Source organism: Triturus cristatus, chromosome 9 (genome assembly GCF_964204655.1).
Source record: "Triturus cristatus chromosome 9, aTriCri1.1, whole genome shotgun sequence".
NCBI classification, from domain to species: domain Eukaryota; kingdom Metazoa; phylum Chordata; class Amphibia; order Caudata; family Salamandridae; genus Triturus; species Triturus cristatus.
Window position 1 is genome coordinate 447,829,452 of NC_140592.1, and position 21,693 is coordinate 447,851,144.

General features: G+C 46.6%; 1 protein-coding gene across 1 annotated transcript in view; it reads right to left on the minus strand.

Annotated features, from left to right (window-relative positions):
- The window catches only part of LOC146798113 (cytochrome P450 2C16-like), a 383,825-nt gene that overhangs the window by 75,983 nt on the left and 286,149 nt on the right, over positions 1-21,693 (minus strand). The window contains exon 7 of the mRNA XM_085625338.1: positions 2,244-2,431. Within this exon, the coding sequence (XP_085481464.1) occupies positions 2,244-2,431 (188 nt within the window). The remainder of the gene's footprint in view (positions 1-2,243; positions 2,432-21,693) is intronic.

A 21,693-nucleotide genomic window follows, 5' to 3' on the forward strand; every position in this document is an offset into this window, starting at 1 on the left:
TGATGAAAAGTCTTGGGGTAGGGTTTGAAACTAGTTGACTAGAGAAACTAAGGGTCATTTACCCTAGAAGTTTCTCAACATTACCATTTTTTAACCATATCGACTAGGGGAATGGATAAACTAATCCTTTTCCCACTAGACAGATATTTTTAACCCATTTTTTACATAAAGAAACCCACTCCAATTTCATTACAACCAGCGTAGGTGTATAGGCAAAATATACTATCAGTGCTCCCACATGTTCGGCGGTCGCAGCACGCCGCTTTCCATAGCAGGTTGGGGATAAGCCCTATGATGAAGCATGCCACCAAAGGGTAACCCTGGTGGGTGATGATTACTTAAAAGGAAAACCTTTTCCTTCCTGTGACAAGGTTTACATTGTTGCCATTTCTCTAGGAGTGACTCCTTTTGGTTATTTGATAAAAGTTTGGAGGGCGAGTCCTCTCCTTTTCCCTCTATCTCACTCCTTTGTTGTTTTGAATTTCCAACAGCCAACATACAAGTCTAAAATGTATTTCAAAAGTGTGTTTGCTGACAACAAGTAATGCATGATGTATGCAGGGCACAGAGCTGCCAAGCAAATATAATTCTGGATAAAAATGGGGATGCTGTATTTTGCATTCATAGTATAATGTTTCTCCTCTCTGCCTATAAACCACGCAATGCCATTTCTAGGACAAGACGAGATGAGGCAGCAGTCTAAGGCACAACTAGCTCTCTACCTAGGACAGCAAATTGGCCTAAACTTATGTTGCATTTTTCTGTTTTCTAGTCAGTGGAGGATGCTCATCAAGGTATTCCTGTAAGAATGAAGAAAAGGTATTACGAAGTATAGTTCAAATGACATGCTTTAATGAACATCATTCTCCTGATAGAAATCAGTTAACTGTACTACAATGTGAAGGTGATTTGTGAGTTCACTGTAGTAGCTTGAAAACTTGACGTGCTTCACTTTCTACGCTGTCAGTCCCTGCTCAGAGAGTAACTATAGACTCAGGGTTAGCCAACATAAATGGTGCTCACCATCATTCCCCATGTTGCAGACTAGTAAAACACCACATCTAATTACATTCCCACCTGCCACCTCCCACCACTAGACCCCTTATTGTCCTTAGGTTTACATTATACATAGAGCAGACCGGTATCCCTGGGTGGGATACTGATGTGCCTGATCACAATAGGTCTGTTGTACCTGCACTCAGATTTAACCAATGTGGGAACATTAGGACCAGTTTTACCAGCCGGAAAATGTGGCCAGTAAAATTAAATGTTGATCAGGCACAGGCTGCTGACACAAGCACAGCCTGGCCCCGGCCTGACCCCCTCATATTGCACCTCAGGAGCTTGGTAGAGACCCTTCTGCCTGACTAGCCTCCTCTGCCCTGCATGCCCTCATAGATCCACTTTTCCACCACCAACCCATAGGGATCCCCAGCTCCCAATTACTATCTGCCTTCAGTTGGTGGTACCTATGAGCAAACAAATGTCCATCGTTGCACACAGTAATGGGGGTGCACACGTCAATATTTCCTCAGGAAAAGTGGGTCAGCATTATATTCCCTATTTCTACTGGAATAACTTGTAATTGGAGGGTGCAAATTAGTGATTGACAGACAGAGCTGGTAATTCTGGCCACGGTAACCCTGACTCTCCTACACCATCAAACTCATAATCATGCTCATGGTGCTGACTTCCTATGCAGTTTACATAAATGCCTTTTTCGAAAGCTCTTAGAATATTCTGATCATTGAGAATAAATGACATTGTGTCTCTCAATATAGTAATGTGATTATAGATAGATATCTGTGAAATGTAATCCTTGCCTATATGAAGTGCTCATTAATTGGGTGTCACCTGAAAAATGTCATTTTTACCTGCATCATGTTTGCTAACAGGATGCACTGGAGAAGGCAGCAGATACTCAATATATTTGGATTTTTGATAGATGTCCTGTTCCAGCACACCTCTAAATAAGCCCTTGAGCCCTTTTATTTAAAATCTTTCCACAAGTTGTGAACCACTAGACCAAGTGACATGTTTGTAGATCATTCAACATTTAGCTTCCATGAACAATGCTTAATACAGTAGATATCGGAGCAATGGGCATTAAATTCGGACCAGCAAATGTTTCATTTTGATCAGGCGAAGGCAGAGCTTGTTCTGTGCTTTCATCAATTTCTCTGATTTGACAGAAGACCAGTTTTCATAATACAATTATAAGATACTCCTGTGTTATATTTTACCTTTGGAATGGTGTAGCCCCTAAATGTTGTGTCACGAGTCACAGAATGTGGTATATTCAATGGGATGATATCACTAAAGCGCTGGATCTCATGGATTACAGCGTCAGTGTACGGCATCTTGCTTCGGTCCTCCATAGAAGGCAGGCGACTTTCACCAATAACATGGTCAATTTCCTTGTGAACCTTTTCTGTTTGGGAAATAGATCAGTCTGTAAATGTCAACATTTGTGGTTTTCTCAATAATTCTTACTCTGGAGGTGACGAAAGAAAGACATATTTTTACAGTAACAAGCCTGTACAGGCGTTAATCAGAAACTGTCTAGATGAATGCCCATTTTAAACGCATGAGTATTGAAACACTGAGTACCAACACATTGGCCAACAAGAGCCCTTGGAACAAATTAACAGCCTTTAATGTTAATCAAATGTTTGATACATTGACTATGAAACTCACTATTCACCACTTGTGCTTATTTTTATAGGCTCCTTAGTTTTTACTAATCTTAATTAACTATGTGACTCTGAGAGTGACACTAAGCCCTAACAACTGCAGAGTTTTGCACTTATTTTTTGCATATTTAATACATCTGTGGCCCGCGACAAATTAGGAAATGAGAAGATAAAAGGCAATTTGTTCTCTATTTACTATCAATATATTCCATTGGCCATATTAACATCAAAATTAAATGAACCATTCACATGATTTTTTATTCCCTGCATTGATTAGTCTCAATCGTCTGTAAAGTCCAACACCCATGTGACCATAAGTGGTACCACCTCACATATGAACCAAGAAGATTGGCTGTTTGTTTTGTGATCACAGATTATTAGGTATACAGTGCTTATGCATTGTGCAATTAAGAGCCCAAAACAACTTGAACTTTGTTTCATATAACATGCTGTTTTTCCCAATAAACTTCGTGACTCTTAGTGGCTTGAATTCAATGGCAACATAGACGTTTGCATGTTTCAACAAACCTTGGTTGTTAGAGAAATTTAAAAATGGGCTACATGCCTTATAGTATTTTGAATATCCAGCACCCTAAAAAAGGGTTAACAATATGGATTAAAATAGATCTTAACTGTAAGGCAAATGTGTTGCTGGATGGTTGTCCCGACATATAATACCTGACACTCACGTTTCTTACAACATTTTAAATTAAATTAACTAATTTAATATGCATAGTAATAGACCTTCAACCAGGAAATGGACTCTCAGATGATGCACCCTATATACATTGTTAAGCTTTCTTTCTAGGCAAAAACACTATTAGAAGTAGATCAATGGCTATACTATCAGAATATTTTAATTGTCAATATAAACACCTGGTTATTGTAAGCAATATTATCTTGTGTGCGTGCTAAGGTAGCCATGAATTGTCAGGTCATGTGATCAGTTTTCTCTACCTCATTCTAATAGAATGATAATTGTTCTGACTTTACAAGAAGTCCTGAGTGCCTGTAAAATAACTGCATTCTTCTCAATCAATCATTTTTGGGGGAAATGCCACAGAAATACTCATTTACGTTTCACATTGGTATATGATAACTGACATTAAGATTGTTAAGCAAAAGACACACAAATGATGGACGGAATGCGGAACAAATCGAACATTCACCCTCTAGTCAAGAGATCTGGGTTACATCCATTTTTCTTTTGCTCACCATGCCACCCCAGTTTAGACCCAGCCATATGCAAATCAGTCTTGACCCTGCTCCTTATATCAAGGACGGATGGAGCAGAGGCCCCCAGAGGAGCTGAGACTAGTGACTCCTGGAGGACCCCTTTTTAAACTGTCCCAGCATGCTGTGCAGGAGGGTTGAGACAGGGATGAAGAGGTGACATGGCATCCTAGGATTAGCCAGGGGTGCCTTGTGAAACCTTCCTCTACCCTTTAAAATCTCTTGCACAAGGGGGAGACTCTTTCATGCTTGGTTTTTTCCATGCTTCACTGCTGGACCCTGGCACTGCCATGTGCAATTATTAACCGGAGTAAAATGAGCCCAAGATTGTCTAAATTGGCCCAACAGGGTATTTTAAAGTTTGGCTATCTTTGACCTTTACCCAAGTAAGCACATGGGGCTCTGCCACTCTTTTCTAAAGATACCCCGGGGTGGCCAGGGACCGATGGTCAGACCAGAATTATATATTTAATTTTTATAGGGAGGAGCTGTGGGTGGGCACCCTCCACAGACGCTCCTTCAGGCCTAGGGGGCTCCAAATCCCAGGCCTTATTGATAATGGAGGTGGCGGGACCCCGACCCCGACCCCTGAGCACAAAAGGGATCGTCTGGGGGAAGTAGGCGGCCACCACAAGAAAGGAGATTCCTACTCGCAGGAGCAAGCAGGGGAGAGAGCTTCCAGCTCTCATGGGCAGCAGAAGAGATGTTGCCCAGGTGGAGAGCATACATGGACAGCCAGGGTAGGGCTCCCTGAGATGCCCTTTGCGGAGGCATGTAGGGGTGCTCAGGTGGGACTGGGCACCCCTAGGATAACAATAAAACTGAGAAAAAAGTAACCTCTGAAGCTCTCTCTGCCCTGCGGGGTTCTTCAATTTGGCACATTTTCTCTCCTTGTGGTGGCCTCAGGATGGCAAGGGCACCACCAACAAAATGAATGAAGCGTGGGAGGGCTGCAGAAGTGCAGCTTTCCCCATTCAGAATTTTTACAAAGTACTCACCCTATGTTTGCAGGGCCCCTCTAAAAATGTCCTATGTTTTCCAAGCATTCCCCAGGCTGGAGCTTCTGCTCTACAGCGGGGACTGCTGCGTCCTCTAGGGGCTTCTTTTGTGGTTGCAATTATTGTGGCCTAAAAGTGTTGAAAGAAAATATAAGTTGTGCAGTGCCTTCTGGGTGCTAAATTCATGGTTACATGTAATGTAATCAATATTTTGTGCCCTCTATGGGCTGTCTTTATTATTGAATTTCTATGCTTTAGAAGTCTACAAACAGCACATCGACACATGTTTTGCTGATTTTGAAATGCTTTTTTTTTACATACATATGACAGTGCTTATTGATCACAGTACTTATTCACCAGTGTCAGGACACCTCTGGGTAGCCGTGCACTATGTAAACTAATTTAACATAACGTTGTTTTTTGACATTCATAAGGGCGTTTACGCCTGATTATTACTGTTGATGATTGCATTTATGCACAAAATGATGTCTTTAACATGTGGTTTTCTGTTCTTGAACCTTTGACAAAGCCAATATACTTACCTTATATGTTTGCATGACCCCCTTTGGGGGGTCAATGGTGATTATGTAAAGTCATCCATGGTATTTCCCTTCTGCCTCTGTACATATTTGTAAATTACTGCATAGTATTTAGAACTAAATGTATGAAAAATTTACTTTTCATTTTTCTAAAGAAAAAGCACTGACTGGACAATCATTTATTGAGTGTTATTATTGTGTGCCAGTGGATGGTGATTACTAGCCCACACCACCTTCCCAAAGAAGGCCTTGGACTTCTCTGCTTCACTGTCCTGAGAGTGTCAAGCACTACAATTGGGTGCTTGGTTCCCAATAAGAAGAAATGTGGACCTATTACTTGTGCAAGCCACACAACTAGTAACTCAAGTTCCCATAGTCAGTAGCAATCAGTCCTCCAAACGTACTACTGAAGTCTCACCCCTAATTGCATTTTAGGATAATGGACACATTGTTCCGTGCAATGTTCCTTAGCTATGACTTCATGAACAGACTCTTGTATTGTGAGAGAGGTTGTTTTGTTTTTAGCTCTGAAATGTGACCTTAAAAAAGTTCCAGGATGATGTGGGGTCCTAGTGCCTCTGTGACACGCTGGTTTTTGTAGTAGTCTTCGAGCTCGTCTGTCCTAGCCTGCCATGAACAGATAATTAAGTTGGTAAACATCTATGACATGCTTCACAAATCTCTATTTTGCAACTTTCCACCACAAGCATCTGATTTTATTAATAACAAGCACTGGCAAAACCAATATGTCTGGCCTTTAAAGGTCACAGGCACCATATGCTGAGTCCTAATTGTTAACAACATCTGAGCAGTGCAAAACATTGGAATTGCAATTCTTAACCTACCCATAAACACAAAGCTAAGAAACAATTTGTAGCTTGCGCGAGAATTCTTTCTCCGTTTCCAGCACTGGAAACTCCTACTTCATCTTTCCTTCTATATTTAAACGACATATCAAAAAGCCCCCCCCACATGGCTACCTATTAATTTCTTGCTTTCAAAATCAGATATAGGTTGTGAAAAAGAAGAAAACAAGGTACTAGGAGAGCCAGTGTGCACTTTAATGATTCACCAGGGAACTTTTTGAGGTCAGTTCTATCCTGGAGTCTGTATCCGAGAAAGGTTTTTGAATAAGGTAATTTATTAGTAGCTACATGGTTCCTGGGGAGGTTATTAGCAGCTTTTAATGTATATGACTGCCATTGGTCATGTATTACACCCGCAAAGGCAGCTTCTTGATAATGCAAGCCATGCCATGAATCTTAAAGGGACTCACACTGGGGTACTTTCAAAATGAATAGTTAATTCACAATGATGTTACGTCACAGTTTCTCAATGCAAATAATTGCTTTAAGTCTATAAATCCTACACAGATTCCTGCAGACTGTTTTACGAAACATAGCTCACATAAGCAGAATATCAGAGGCATACCTAATATTGCATTGATTTACCATGTGATATCAGCTCTGAAACCGTGTGAACTTAATGAGCCAATATCGTGTGTAGACCCGTCCCTAAAAATGGGTTTCATGTTGCTTGATTGGGCTGGATTTGTGTGTAAAATATTTTAATTTGGAAGCCGTGGCCACCCACCTTATCATGAGACACATGGATGGCATGCAAACACCACCAGAAACTTCCTGGGTGAGGTACCTGTCTCAGCGTAACTAACAGCAATTATAGTGCTAGCGCCAGGCCCGGACTGGGAACAGCAACCAGCCCTGGCGATTGCTGCCAGACCGGCCCGGACCAGCTTTTGTTACAGTGGGCTGATATTGCAGCGCTGCTGCAAATCCGGCCCCCTGTAAAAAAACTGGCCCCCACGGGCACAAAACTGGCTCCCACCCCTCCGGCCCACCAAGGAAATGCCCAGTGCCTGCTACGGCCAGTCCGGCCCTGGCTAGCTCACTACCAATGACTGCTTGAAAATGGATTATTAGCCTGGCCCCATCCCTCCTTGGCGTTGAATCGTTAAGTGTTTCCTCCGAAGTCGGACCAATGCAGATTAGTGTCCCCACTTTTCGCCCACACCCGTGTACTGCTCAGAGCCAGCTTTAGGGCAGTGCGACTGGTGCGGCCGCACTGGGTGCTGACCCGTGGAGGGGGTGTTGACCTCAGGGGGGCCACTGTGTTTAGTAATAACTTATGATTGGAGAGATGAGAGGTACTTTTGCCCAGTGGGAGAATCCGAGGAGGCGGTCATGGGTTGTGGGCGGGCGTCCGCATGCGCATTTGTGTGAAGAAGTTGCCGGCAAGCAGGAAGAGGGAGCCCCGGGACGCCGCACTGCAGGTAAGGTAATTTATTTACTTTTTACATTCTTTAAATTATTTTAAAATGAGGGCGGGCGGCGGGTGGCGGGCAGCTCTGCTTCGCAGCGGCGTGTTTGTAGCGCTGCCTGCTACGCCTACTTCGTAAACGGCGAAGCAGGCAGCGCTACGTGCACTCCGTGGGCGAAGGGGAGCACGACGCCCAGCCTTATTTTTTAGGTCAAGCATTCGAGACCTCTTGTATATATTTTAGTATATACTTATATGTGTATGTACTTTGTGGGCTCTTGAGATCAGCCCTAGGACATGTCTGCTTCCGCTTAGGGACTTTTGTTTCTGTTTAACTGCCTCTATTTAACTGGCTTGATAGAAAACGACCAGCATTGGTCAGTAAAATACCAGAATTACTTTCTGCTGAGGGACTTTCTTTTTCTATTTTTCTGGCAACTGCCTCTATTTAACTTTCTTGATAGAAAACGACCAGCAGAGGTCAGTAAAATACCACAATCATTCTCTAGATTCAAGTCCATAGAAATTGTCTTCCACGAGCACCTGTAGACAATAATATTTTTTTCAAATCTTGTATTTTCAGTGATATGACCACCGAAGGCCCTGATTTTATATTAAAAACAGAGCTTTAGACTATACCATTTCCTGTGGAAAGGCAATATTTCTCTCCATGTGTTCCCATCCCCATGCGTGTCACGCAGTTTTGTGCTTACTTTCCCTCCATGTTAAAGAACAGCAGATGTTTCAGCACCCAGGCTAATGTAGTGCATAGCTAAATACATATAAGGTCCCAAAGGCGAGACCTATTGCATTGCAAATGCTTGTTATTACTGTACTGTGTAGACATCTGAAAAAGCACACCGAGCCCAGAGCTAGGGCTTTTTAACTATGAACAGAAAGTGAAACCAAAGGTGATAAGGGACGAGGAGGATGAGTTTGCTTCAAACTTGGATGCTGGAGATTGCAGAGGTCGTGATACAAGGAAATAATTTACTAAAAGATAAGGCCTGTCATAATTGCAGTTAAAATGTGAACTATGCCCATACAAGAATTATATTACACTGTAATAAACAATACCCTCATTTGCTAGACGTGACTGCAATCGAGTATGTAAAAAATGTGTCTTGGAATCGGTTTAATGAAATCGCAGCTCATTACAAGCCGAATTTAATCAATTCTTCGCACAATAACGTCCACTTTGTGATCAGAATATAGGATTCAGAATGAAAAAACTCTGGGGCACATTCACAAGAAACTATCGCTGAGTCAATGGCACTTTATTGCAGCCAAAGTTGCAATAAATCCATCACCCCATTCACAAGCTGGTGTTAACAGCCCACAGCACCAGTTTAACCCGCGATAGCAGCCGCAAAAAACATCGCCACAGAGGCCCCCCGAAACTATCGCTAATGAGATGCAGAGTGGGCATTCCCGTGCCAAAAGCCATGACAACATCACACCTCAACATTCTCAACGACCAGACAGAACTGCAATAAAAACACAAAACAGGCGATAAGGCGCGTTAGCACCAGGAAATCTACACCTGCTCTGACCTGATGTAAAGTCGGAAGGCAGCCTGCACCACAAAAGGGAGCACAGCCCAGGGCCACATCGGAAGGGCAACAGATGCCATGGAGCCACCCATCATGCGGCCCGGACACCCAAGAGGTCCACAACACCCACCGACACTACCCCAGGACCACAACCCACAACCGGAACACCCCCCCGACCACCACAGACGCAGCACAGACAAAGACAGCGGACCCCCAGGAAGCGCACCAGCCACACAGACCCAACCTCTGACAATGTCACTGTCCACCACAGGCTGAAAGGGACAACCATCCTACGCATTCTGACCAACAAAGCCCAACAGGCCGACTGCACCAACACAGCAGACAACCAACATCCCACCCCACACCAAGCTGCTGGCAGTGCTGCACCTGTTGGCCCCTGGTACCCCCCAACCAATACCCGCCAAAGTCGGAGGAGTCACACAGCCAGCCACATCCAAGTCCCTCACACCTGACCTAGACAACACCATCAGCCTGTCACCCCAGACCCATACGTCCAACACAATGCGCAGGATCCGCTGGACACCAAGCAAGGACCATACGCCATAGCTGGATGCACGCACGTGTTGTGGGCAATCCACAGCACACATGTCATATCCGTGCCCCCTGCCAACACAGCACACAATCACCACAACAGAAAGCACACGTCTCACAGCAATGTGTGGACAACAACCGAACACCATGGAACCACCACCAATCTCGCCTGTAAATACCCAGCCAGTGTGCATGAGTCCATCATCCTCCGACACTCCATCAACATCCAGCGTTCCCAGGATGGCACAAAGGGAACTGCACAGCCCCCTGGCAAGTTCAAAAGTAGCACCCCACTCACATCAACCCCACAACCATGCAACTCACAACTCGGGCAATGCACACGTCACAAAATCGAAACTAACATGCCAAACAACATGCCCACCCACCAGACACGACAGAACAACTCACAATGGTAACTTGGGCAAGCCGTGCACATGAGCCATCAACTGCATGGCACCTAAGCCACACACTAGCCCAATGTGGGGAGAGGTTGCAACCAGGCATGTGTGAAGGAGGCAGGAGAACCATGATTGGGAAAGCACACAATGCCAAGAGTGGCGGAGATGTGCTGGACAGACTGCAGTATACAGAACACACCCATATCCATGGCGACACACACCACTGATGTATGGAGTGTGGTGGACAGTGGACGCAACCATGTCTCCCCGGCCAGTGGTGGAGTCAGCACAAATGTTGCCTGTCACGTCCCCCCCATAAGCGTGAGCAGAGTGGGATTGCCCGGTGTATGCCAGGCCGGCGTAGGGGTGTGAATAAAAAGCACGTAGCCCTGGGTGTGGTCCACTTCCGGAAAGCCCAATGTCTTTGCCAGGGTGGCGCCTCTCACCACGCCATGAGGCCGATGCCGTCCTCGTGAGCGGAGTTGCCTGCGATGCTGTGCGCCTGCCAGACCCCGGCACACTGGACCACGTACCCGTCAGGCCCGCCCCTGCGCAGCCAGGCCTCTCTGATCACCTGCTGACACCGGCGTGTGTCAAGGAGGGTTCACCACGTGCCGGTTCAAGTCACAAGCACCAGTTCCGTGACTTCTGTGGCCTCTACAGACCAGCCCTGGCCCCCCGATGCTGGCCCACATTACTCCTTCCACAAACACATACTACACCGGCGTCCTCTTTGGCACAGTAGGTCCCATAGGTGAAACTGTGTCCTGAGTCCTGAATGGCAGTGACCCCAAAGCCTGGGCAGTGGCCACAGCACCAGACCCCCCCCGATCAGTGAGAAATAGTTCCATTTGGGCATCTTGCGACACGTGGTGCCACTAACCCTGTTCAACGCCAGCCGGCGACACGTGGTGCCACTAACCCTGTACAATGCCAGCCGGCGACACGTGGATGAGGGCTCAGGCCTACCCTGCGGACCAGTAGGTCCCACATCCAGCACCTAGTCGCGAATCACGAATGGCAGAGTCCACACCAGTGAATGCACGGAGAGGAGTAAGAGGAAGATGCGGCTCAGTCCGGATGAAACCCGGATCTGAATCATGGAGGTGATTGCACACTATCAACAACTGACCTGGTGCCATCAACCCTGTTCACCGCAAGTCCGCGAGCCGTGGTGCCACCAAACCTGAACTACGCAGGCCGGTGGGGCTATCCAACCTAAGCCGGTGACACTAGATGAATGGCCCGTGCTGACCGCTGCCTCAGGCCTACACTGCGGTCCAGTATGTCACACATGTGGAACTGTGTCCTGGCCAAGATGTGGAGGAGCCAACACCATTGGACACGCCTCATCGGAGGCGGCATCCCCTGACGGCACTGGTGCCACTAACTCTGTGCACAATGAGTCATGGGCACTATCTGGTTGGACCTTGGTGGTGACTGAGTCCAGAGGGTGGTGGTTTCCTGTTTCTTCATCTGGCTGGATCGGACTTGGTGTCCGACATGTGTCTGTTCCATTACTCTCTGCCATAGTGACTGTTTCTGCGTGGTCCTGCCCTCTGCATCTTGCCCTGGGGGCACACCTTCCACTGTCCACAGAGACACTCCGCGACTAGCCCCCTGTTATCTACGAGAATCTGCTCTGCACTTGTGACCCTGTCCCAGTGCACCGCAAGTCAGCGGCCCATAGCGGCAGGCCTGTGCAGGACGTAGTGCATCCGGGCCACTAACTCTGTGCAGCACAAATCATGGGGCCTTTATGGTTCTATGGTTGTGTCCTTTACGATGTACACTGTTGTTGATTTCTGACTGCACCAGGCAGGCCTTGCCGGTTGGTGTGCACACACCCCACACACATCCAATACAGGTGTCACTCGGTAGGTGTGCCTGCTAATAAATGTGGCCGTGCGCACATGCCCGTAGCCATTCACACCATCTGAGCAAGTGTGTCCGTATGTTCATTGTGTCAGCTTGATGTGCACGGGCCCTGCAACATCACAGTGTGCTGTCTTCTGCGGACGTTTCCATGTCACCTCAGTATTGACAGTGACCCTGGACATGTAGCCCCGCACCTGCCCCCCTGCAAGCACAGGCTGCGTGTGCTGGTTCGGCAGGAGGGCAGGCCGTGCTCCGGACCTGGCCAGGTGCAGGAAGTGCGGTAAGTGTGTCTCTGTATTGGGGTGTTGTCGTCACCAGGGCCCCAGTACACAATGTTGCAATGTGGCATGTACCAGGAGGGCGGGCCCGCAGGTACGGGGACATGTAGGAGCGCTAGAACGCTCGGGCTCTTGGCCCATGCATGCCAGGTGAGATGTGTATCAGTATTGCCTGTCCTCTTTCGCTGCACGGTCCTGGCCAGCCATATCTGGACCATTGGCCTATACCCAAGTGGGTGCACACCTTCGAAGGCTTGCATCACGGTGTTGTTGGCATGGCGCTGGAAATGTGCGGACAGGCATTGGAATGGTGTCCCATAGAAGTGCACGTGATACAAGCATGCAGGACACACAAGTGTGGGTGCCCATGGCAGGGCGGAGCGCCTGTGTGGCAACGTGACACACAGTGAGTCAGCTCATGTGCATTGTGCTGGGCAAATCATCCATGATTCCCAGGGTCGCAGACGTCCCACCACACCCACGACTGGCCTCTGTACGTCTCCTGTATGCATGCAGCTGGCGAAGTTTACGTTGGGATGAAAGGTGCTTTGTCTGTACTATCTTGCGGTAGCACATCTGCAGCTCCGAGCAGGAACTTGCATGTGCCCAGCACCCCCTGACAGGTACAAGGGCATTGCGGCTCCCACACTACGCACTTCCCGGCGTGAGACTGACGTGTACACATCCCACACACAGTGGTCCTTGGTCGTAGTTGGTGTGCATGATATGGCCTTCGCACGTACTCCCACCCCACCCAAGGCCTGCACCCGTTGCACACAGACACTGCTCATTGCACTGAGTTGTGCCATTTCACCCTCCGGACTATCTCAGGGCAGGCCAGTCCTGCTTCAAGCAGAGCCACTGACGCAATGGCAGACCATCCCAGACACATGGTCTACTCCAGTCACGTGGAGCTGCATCGTGCACGTCTGCTGCATGTACTGGGGGCACTGCCGTTGGCAGTGCTGCGGATCAGTTACTGTCTGAGCTTCCGCCTTGCGCACGTCACCTGCGTGCAACCTGTGTTGCATTGTCACATGTGCATATTCAAGTCGTCCATGGATGTCTGCCTCTCCAATGTAACGGTAGCTGACCTGGATTTCGACACGTGTGTGCGCCCCCTGTTGGGCCACGACCAGGGGTGTCACCAGGATGACCGCTTATGGCATGCATGGATGTTCCGCATGCAGACTGGAAACTGGACCTGAGAGATTGCACGAATCGTCGTGTGCAGTGAGCACACTGAGCCACTACCCAATTGGGCTTCGTTGCACATTGGGTCCAGTGGTTGGAGTCAGCACATCTGTCCTGGTCAGCTGATGGATTACGTCGAGGACATGTCAGATGTGGTGGCCACGGATCGCTCATTGGAGATGTTGGCCTACGCTGCTGCACTCGCGTTCATGGATGAGTGACAAGGTACCTGCTGCCACAACTGGATGTGAGTCATTGCACTTGTCACGACACATGGTTGCATGTTGTGGATGTGGTCACCAGTCCAGAGACGTCAGTGGACATGGCTACATTGGCCACGACTCATGTTCCAGGCGCGGACAACCAGCGCGGGTTGACACTGACTTGTGTTGGTGAGAGACTCCCCCGAGATGGACATGGGCGCTTTCCTACGTTCTTGAGTTGGACATGCTGCTGCATTGGTCTGCATGTCGTGGCACTCATCTTGGACGTACTGACTCGCACTTGTTGATAAAGTTTCCACACTTTCACTTGTCTCCAACTGTGTTGTGTCTTGATTTGCATGCCAATGTGTGTCACGGACTCTCTGGCTCCCTGCCATACGTGCATTGCTACCCCATCTGGACTGTGTGCTTGCACATGTGCATTATCATGTCCCTGTTTCGTGCTTTGCCAGATGCGTATGGCCTTTTACCGGCCACAGGCGGGTGCACGTGTGTCCTTTGTTTGGTTGTGCGCAAGTTGGTGTTTGTACCACATTGTGTTGGGTGTTGGGGTGCTCTGCTTCCTGTGTGTATGTGCTGCATTGTGTGTGAGATGTCCCTTAAGCTCTGATTTGGCTCACCCTTCCCCCTTTCAGGCGGTGTTGTGTTCACTTTGGTGCCTGTTCAGTAGTGTGACATTGCCGGGTTGTGTGACTTGTGAACCTGGTTGGTGTAGTTGCTCGTGTGCATGGTTTGTCTGCTGTTGAGCTGTGCTTAGTTGTGCATGTGTGCCATTGTGCCCATCTCCCCCCGTCCCCCAGTCTCTGCTGGTTCCTCTCCCTGTTGCTGTTGTGTCTGTTGTTTGGTGCATTTTGCAGTCCCCGAGTCCTGCCACCATCTCCTGACTGATGTGGTTGACCCCATTTCCTCCATGTCATCCAGCTCCTGGTGTGACGCTGGACTCCCACCTCCGGTGTGCATTGCTGCCTTCTTGTTGTTGGCATGTTTCTGCCTTTCGCATCATTGCTGGAGTTCTGGTTTTGTGCCATTGACCTCCTCCGCTCTCAGGATGCATTCATCTTGTCCACGTTGGGCTGCCATGTACGATGTTTTGTTGCCAATGGGTTTGGTGGGGTTGTCTGCTGGCTCGGGTTGCCTCCATTGTGGTTGGCTGTTGTTTTCTGTTTGGTCTGTCTTACTTTTTCAGGCTTTGGTTGTGCTTATTCCCGCCTGCCGCGTGTTTCGCGGTCTGGGCGGTGCTTATCTCTGCTTTCCGCGAGCTCATCGCGGGTTTTCTGGTGTTGTGGTTTGTGTTTTTAGCTCCATCAGGGTGATTGTATCGCGGACATTGGCCGCGTTGTCGGCGGACTATCGCATGCTACCTCCGAATTCCATGTTGACACAGGGTTGTTTTCCCGCGATGGACTGCGATATTGAAAGTTGCGTTCCGCTACTCTTGCGGTAGCTATCACACATTCTTGTGAATATCCCCCTCCGGTTTTAAAACCCTCTGAGATACACTTATGAAAGCATTTCAAGATGTCGAGTGTGCGTGTGCTGAAGTAGAGGCTTTAAAAGCCAAAAAAGGAGAGATAAAACTAGCGCCCTATCAACAACAGGGTGCTAACATGCAAATTTGCATGTTAGCACCATTTTACTCTACGCTTCCCCTTGCATCTCTAATGAGATGCAAAGGGGGCGTTCCAGAGTAAAATAATAGGAGAAATGTCGCTAAGCGACATTTCTCCTATTATCAAGAATGTCGCTAACCCTGTTAGAGACAAAAAAAGCAGCGCTAACCGCGGTTAACGCTGCTTTTTTACGTCTGGTATTTTTCAGACTTAGCCATGATATCCTATGGAAGAAGGATATCATGGCTAAGTTTGCCTGTCCCTATCAACAAGGTAACGTGAGATTATCGCTGGGTTTCCAGCGATAATCTCACGTTAGCCTGTTAGCGTGAGGATTTTTATCGCTATTGAGATAAGCGTTGCTAATAGCACGCTATCTCAGCGATAAAAATTCATGCTAGCCGGCGATAATTATCCTAGCGCTAAGTGCGCTTAGAGATAATTATCGCCAGTTGTTGTTGATATGCCCCATAGGTAGGAATGTCATTTGAATGCACAGAACTGAAGTTGTTATGTCTTGCTCTCCCCCTCTTGTTTCTTGCCTTTTTGATGCCTGCGGGCCATACTTTTTTTTTTGCAGATTTTATATAGCGCAATCTCGACCTGAAGGTCAGGGAGTGCTTTACATGAGCACCGGTTACGTTACACAAGGACACATTAATTTTTTTTGCTTTTTTTTTTTTGGTAGGCACGGGGAGATTAAGGGGCATATTATCCACAAACTGCGATAAATATCGCAATGCGCGCTTAGCGTGTTTTTTTCTATCGCCAGCTATCGCTGGATTTCATCGCCGAGTTAGCGCGGTATTATCAACGCTTATCTGAAAGGCGATAAGAAATCCAGCGATAGCAGCAAAACGCGGGAATAGCGCGGGAAAATGCTGCGATTTTTTGAGCGATAATTAACACCTCGCTGATACGCCCCTGTTGCCTTAGCCTTGCAATTCACCACCCATTATTAAGATGGCTAAGTCAACTTTATAGCAGGAGTTAAATTCCTGCGATAAAGGGGGCTTAGCGCGATTATTATCATCGCTTCGCGGGTCTGCTGCCGGCTTGATAATATCGCAAAGCCGTGTTAGCAAGTTCTCCCATGCTGTTTTACTCAGGAACGCCAACTTTGCATGTCATTAGCGATGGCATGCAGGGCGATTAAAAAACGGCAGCCATCGTGTGAAAACAAGCGCTAACAATAGTTAGCGTGTGCTTGTTAATAGTGCGATGAATATCTTGCGGCTTTTTGGGCTTTTAAAGCCAAAATATCAGCAATATGGCCCTTGATAATATGCCCCTAAGTGATTTGCCCAGAATCACAGAATGTGTAATCGACCCCGAGGCTAGAACCTGGGATTCCCATTTCCAAAGTCGGCAGTCTAGCCCTAAGACCACATCCTCTCATAACTTTAATTTTCCATTCTGCACTACAGGCTGGGGGCTGCTCTCACATTCGGCTAGGGTGCTCTGACCCTGGCTTGCTTCCCCCTCCCCCCCCCCCCCCCACACACACACAGCTCCATTCTCATCGGAGGCACTTGCAGTGTGGAGTTGGATTCAGCATTTTGGCAGAGCTGTTTTTGTTTTCCAGTTTTACACTGGCTTTTGACCACGACATCCTGTGGGTAGGGGCAAAGCATGTAATCTCCCTGTGCCTACCAAAAATGAATGTGTCTTGTGTAATGTAATTGGTGCTCATGTACAGGGCTCCAGTAACTTCGGATCGAGTTTGCGCTTTATGAAAACAGCACAAAAAAAGGACTGGAGTCGGCGCATACCTAATCACCCGCAACCGAGACACTGCTAAATGTCTGCCACAGTATACGCTGGAACCAATGCATGCATACATCTGTGAGCAGAGTTTTGTTTTTGATAGTTGTGGTCTCTTGGGATCTACTTTCGTGTATTCCCTATCATTCACCTACTTTCTGGTTGTATGGATGAAAGCACAGTGTAGCAGCGGAAGAGCACACGGAGATTAGCATTTTTTGTTATTATCCTTATCGACCACTACACTACATACCACCTTTAGGATCCTTTATAGCTCCTGAAAAGGAAGGCCCCATACATTGCAGTTTACATTTATTAATATCTTTAAGTGAGCAATTAATATACATTTGAGTTATTTCTGGGATGTTAGCTTTATGGGCCCCTCTATCAAAGGAACGCTATGCACAGGCCATACCAGCTGCAGCCTCCCGCCCAGGGGCACTGCCAGGCGAATATTGGAAACATTCATCCAGCAGAAGTGGCTCCTTGCCAGGCCTGTGTCCTGCTGCCAATCGGATGTGGCACTGTGCACAAAAAGCAAATAAACAAATCAAATACAATAATGACATAAACTGACACATCATCCCAGGGCAACCAGGGGAGCAAAGCGAATCTCGACAGTAATGCTCCGTAGGCACTCTGCAGGCACATGGAGCGCACTTTCCCTCTCCTTTTGGAAAGCTGCCACCAGCTCTGATGCTTTCTGTTTACAGTTCTAACTGAGGAGTTTGATGTGGGTCTCGTGTAATGCAGCTTTAGGTTAGCTGTGTAGGTACCAGTAGTATTGGGGAGAGGATGTGGCATTACACCAGAGCTTCCGACTTTGGAACTGAGTGGAAATGAATGAATGATAACATTTATTGCACGCTCACTTAAAATCATTGCAATTTCCCAAATGTGTACAAACACTTCAAATCATTACAATTTCGCAAATTCATACAAACTCTTAAGGCAAGTTAAAATAGTATTTACACCGTAGTGGTACTTACATAATTAGATTTCGGCTGCACAGAACTTGCGTTGTGCTTGTGAAATCTATTGTTAGGTTTTGCCTGCACAGCACTGTGAAATCTTTTGTATTAAATATATATATAACTTGTAGGAGGCTTGCATCCCGCCCTCGCTCTTCATTGGTTCCCATACTTGCCATTTACTTTTTCTCCGCTTCTATTGGCTGTAGCTGTTATCAGTTACTTTGTTACTTTTGTTACATGGAATGTTACATGAAATACCGAAAAATAGTAAAGTTAGACTTTTTGGTCTAAGTTTACCTTTGTGAATACTGAAAAGTTGTAAAGTTAGACTTTTGGTCCAAGTTACTTTTGTGAATACCGAAAAAGTGTAAGTTTACCTTTGTGAATCGGGCCCACTGTGTTTATATTTTATGTAACATCCATAAAAAAAGTTTCTTTCGATCAAAACAGCACCTCTCAAATTGGAGGTCGTCACATAGATTATTTGCAGCAATAGTAGTGTTTTGCCGATGTATTAAATATTGAAACCACAAGTCGCTATATCTGAATTCTAGATGTAAACACAGTTAAAATTTGGATGAGTGTGCCTTGGTCACATAACAGGCATATGCCTGGAGCCTGCACTACTGGCTCCCATTGTCCACAAAATTTGCATTTGCACTGAGCTAATATTAGCTGGCCGTATCATATGAATAAGCCAGAAGCTTGTAGTAGTGGGCAAATAACAACTGCCCTTATGCTGCGCATATGCCAAAGGCTTTCATAACTTGACATATGTAATAGGCCAATCAAATATAAACCTGCAAGGGTGGACATTTTTTGACTCAAGCATGTGAAGTTTGCAGACCTTGATTATATGCGCTGTAATGCTTGAGTCATTCGCATATCTGAAAAGTGTAATTTTAGATAACATACCACAGCATTACATACTGTGCACATGCAAGAGGTCTGCACTGTATACTATAGGCATATCTGTGAAGTTGCATTTTACATGTACCTTTGGTAGAAGCACAATATGGAGACCTGATATATGCACATAACCAGAGGTTTTAGAGGTCCATACTGGGCCAAATACAGGACTGAATGACATGAATAAATCAGTTACCGGCAGTGCATAAGAGAGAGAGGTGCATATTGTGCATCTAGCAAAGTCCAATATATTATTGATGTGATGCATGCCTTTATAATGGGCTCGTACCGCTGAGCTCCATAATGCCATAGATTATTTGGCAACAAAGAATTAGCATATCAGTGGAATGCAAATTCCCCAAATTCTCAGAGCAAAAGAATTGAGAACTGTGTAAGGTGTGGGACTCTCTTCTACTTATAAACTGGTCCGGGGCAGTTTAGGGTGTTATTTGAAAATCAAGCTTGGGGAGACACAAAATCAAAATACAACAGAAGTCATGTTAGCATTTCATGGCCAGAAAAAGTTCATTATCTTCAGCTCCAAAAGTTATGATATCCAGTCTCTTTTGCGAGTTTGCTTTGATTTTTTTCTTAAACTTTTCTTTTTATTAAAGACAAGGTAGCACAGGTAAAAACAATGTACAATCATTAATGCCAATGAGTCATGCATATGTGTAGCGCCTCCCAAATACAAAAGCAAGTGTAAAATTACAAACACTATACAGTTAATCCAATAGGACCAGCCTACCCTGATTCGTGTCTTCGTCTAGGTTCACAGATCTCGCCCCCATAACAATTCCATTTATTCCATACTTATATCCATTTGTTGGGGCAGCCTCTAGATTCGTACACTGTCTTCTCAGTGAACATACAATGCTCCATATCGTTTTCCTGGAGTCTCAGTGACGGCTTTTCTTGAGCCCCCCACAACCTTGCAATATTTCTTTTGGCAATCATCATTCCCAATGTCACCCATATTCTCTCCTTGGTGTTTAAGTCAGTGGGACCCCAAATATTTAAGAGGCACAGTTTTATATTACAATCAATTATAACACCCATTACTTCCTCCATGCTACACGCCACCCCCGCCTAGTATTCTTGGATAACTTGACAGTCCCAGAGCAAATGTACGAAAGTACTGCCCTGCCCACATCCCTTTGTGCAGTCTGCATCAGTCTTATAGCTCATCTTAACCAGCATCGGCCCGAGAGGTATGTTCTGTGATGTATTTTAAGCTGAACGAGCCTGAGTCTGGAAGAAATAGCAGTTTCCTCAGGAGAGGCGAGAGCTTCAAGTCATTCCTCACCATCCAATCCCGCTACGTCATGATCCCGTTTAGCTCTAAGTCAAAGTAAGGGATCAGGCGTACTGTTAACAAGCTTTTTGTATATCAACGAAATTGCCTTCTCAGGGAGATTACTGTCTAGTATCCTGTCTTCTAGCGGGGATGACTCTGGTGGCGTCTCCCCTTTTGGCATTGCCGCCTGTAGTGCGTGCCTAATCTGAAGGTACCTGAATTGTTCTGTAACGGCTGGATCGTATTCATCTTGCAATTGGGTGAAGGAAATTACCCCCCGCACTCCTTAGGTCCCCAACCGTGGAGATGCCTATCAGGTTCCACCAGTCAAAGCCTTTAGGGAATCGTAAATTACCTAGAAGTGCAGTATCCCAAAGTGGGGTGGCCAGTGTAAGATTATCTTTCCAGCCCAAACTCGTCGTGGCAGTCCGCCACACTTGGACCACATGTCCAGTTGGTCCCGACAGTTTAAATTTAGAAGGGTTGGCAGAGAGCACACCCATAAAGCCTCCCCCTGGGAGTAGCCATCGATCCATAATAAATCCTGGATCTCCCTGCGGCCTGTACATACATTGATTTATAGCAGTGAGCTGTCCAGCCCAGTCTTATATTTTTATATACGGGAGGGCTATTCCCCCTTCATACCAGCCTCTCGTGAGCTTTTGGATCGATATCCGTGGTGGTTTCCCTTCCGATAGGAGTTCCCTCAGGGCACTATCGATAGATGTAAAATATTCTGCTCTCACTGGGTGTGGTGTGTTCTACAAGGCATAAAAAAAACGCGGAAGGGGCTTCAGTTTAAATAGGGCTGCACGCCCTAACAAGGACAGTGGAAGTGACTTCCAATGCAAAACATCACTCCTGAGTCTTTGCAACGGGGGGAGGAGGTTACGTTCGTGAAAGAGAGTCGGATTTTTAGGCACCTGGATCCCCAGGCATCTAAATCCTGTTGTGACTTCAGCAATGTTGAACCCCCTAGGTAAGCTCGGGGATTTACCACTGAGAATGGAAAGAACAGACTTGGACCAGTTAATCGTATATCCTGAAAACTTACCAAAAACTATACAAATGTGTAGTGCTCTGTTCAGGGAGGCCGCCAGCGATGCCAGGTATAGTAGGATATCATCGGCATACAACGAAATGCGGTCCTCCCATTCTTCAGCCCATCTAAGCCCTCTAATAACCGGGTCTTTCTGTAGCCACATTGCCAAGGGCTCAAGCGCGAGGGCGAAGAGCAATGGGGAGAGGGGGCAGCCCTGTCTGGTTCCCCTTCAGAGCGTGAATGTGGAGGATGTTCGGTTGTTGACCACTATTTGAGCCAG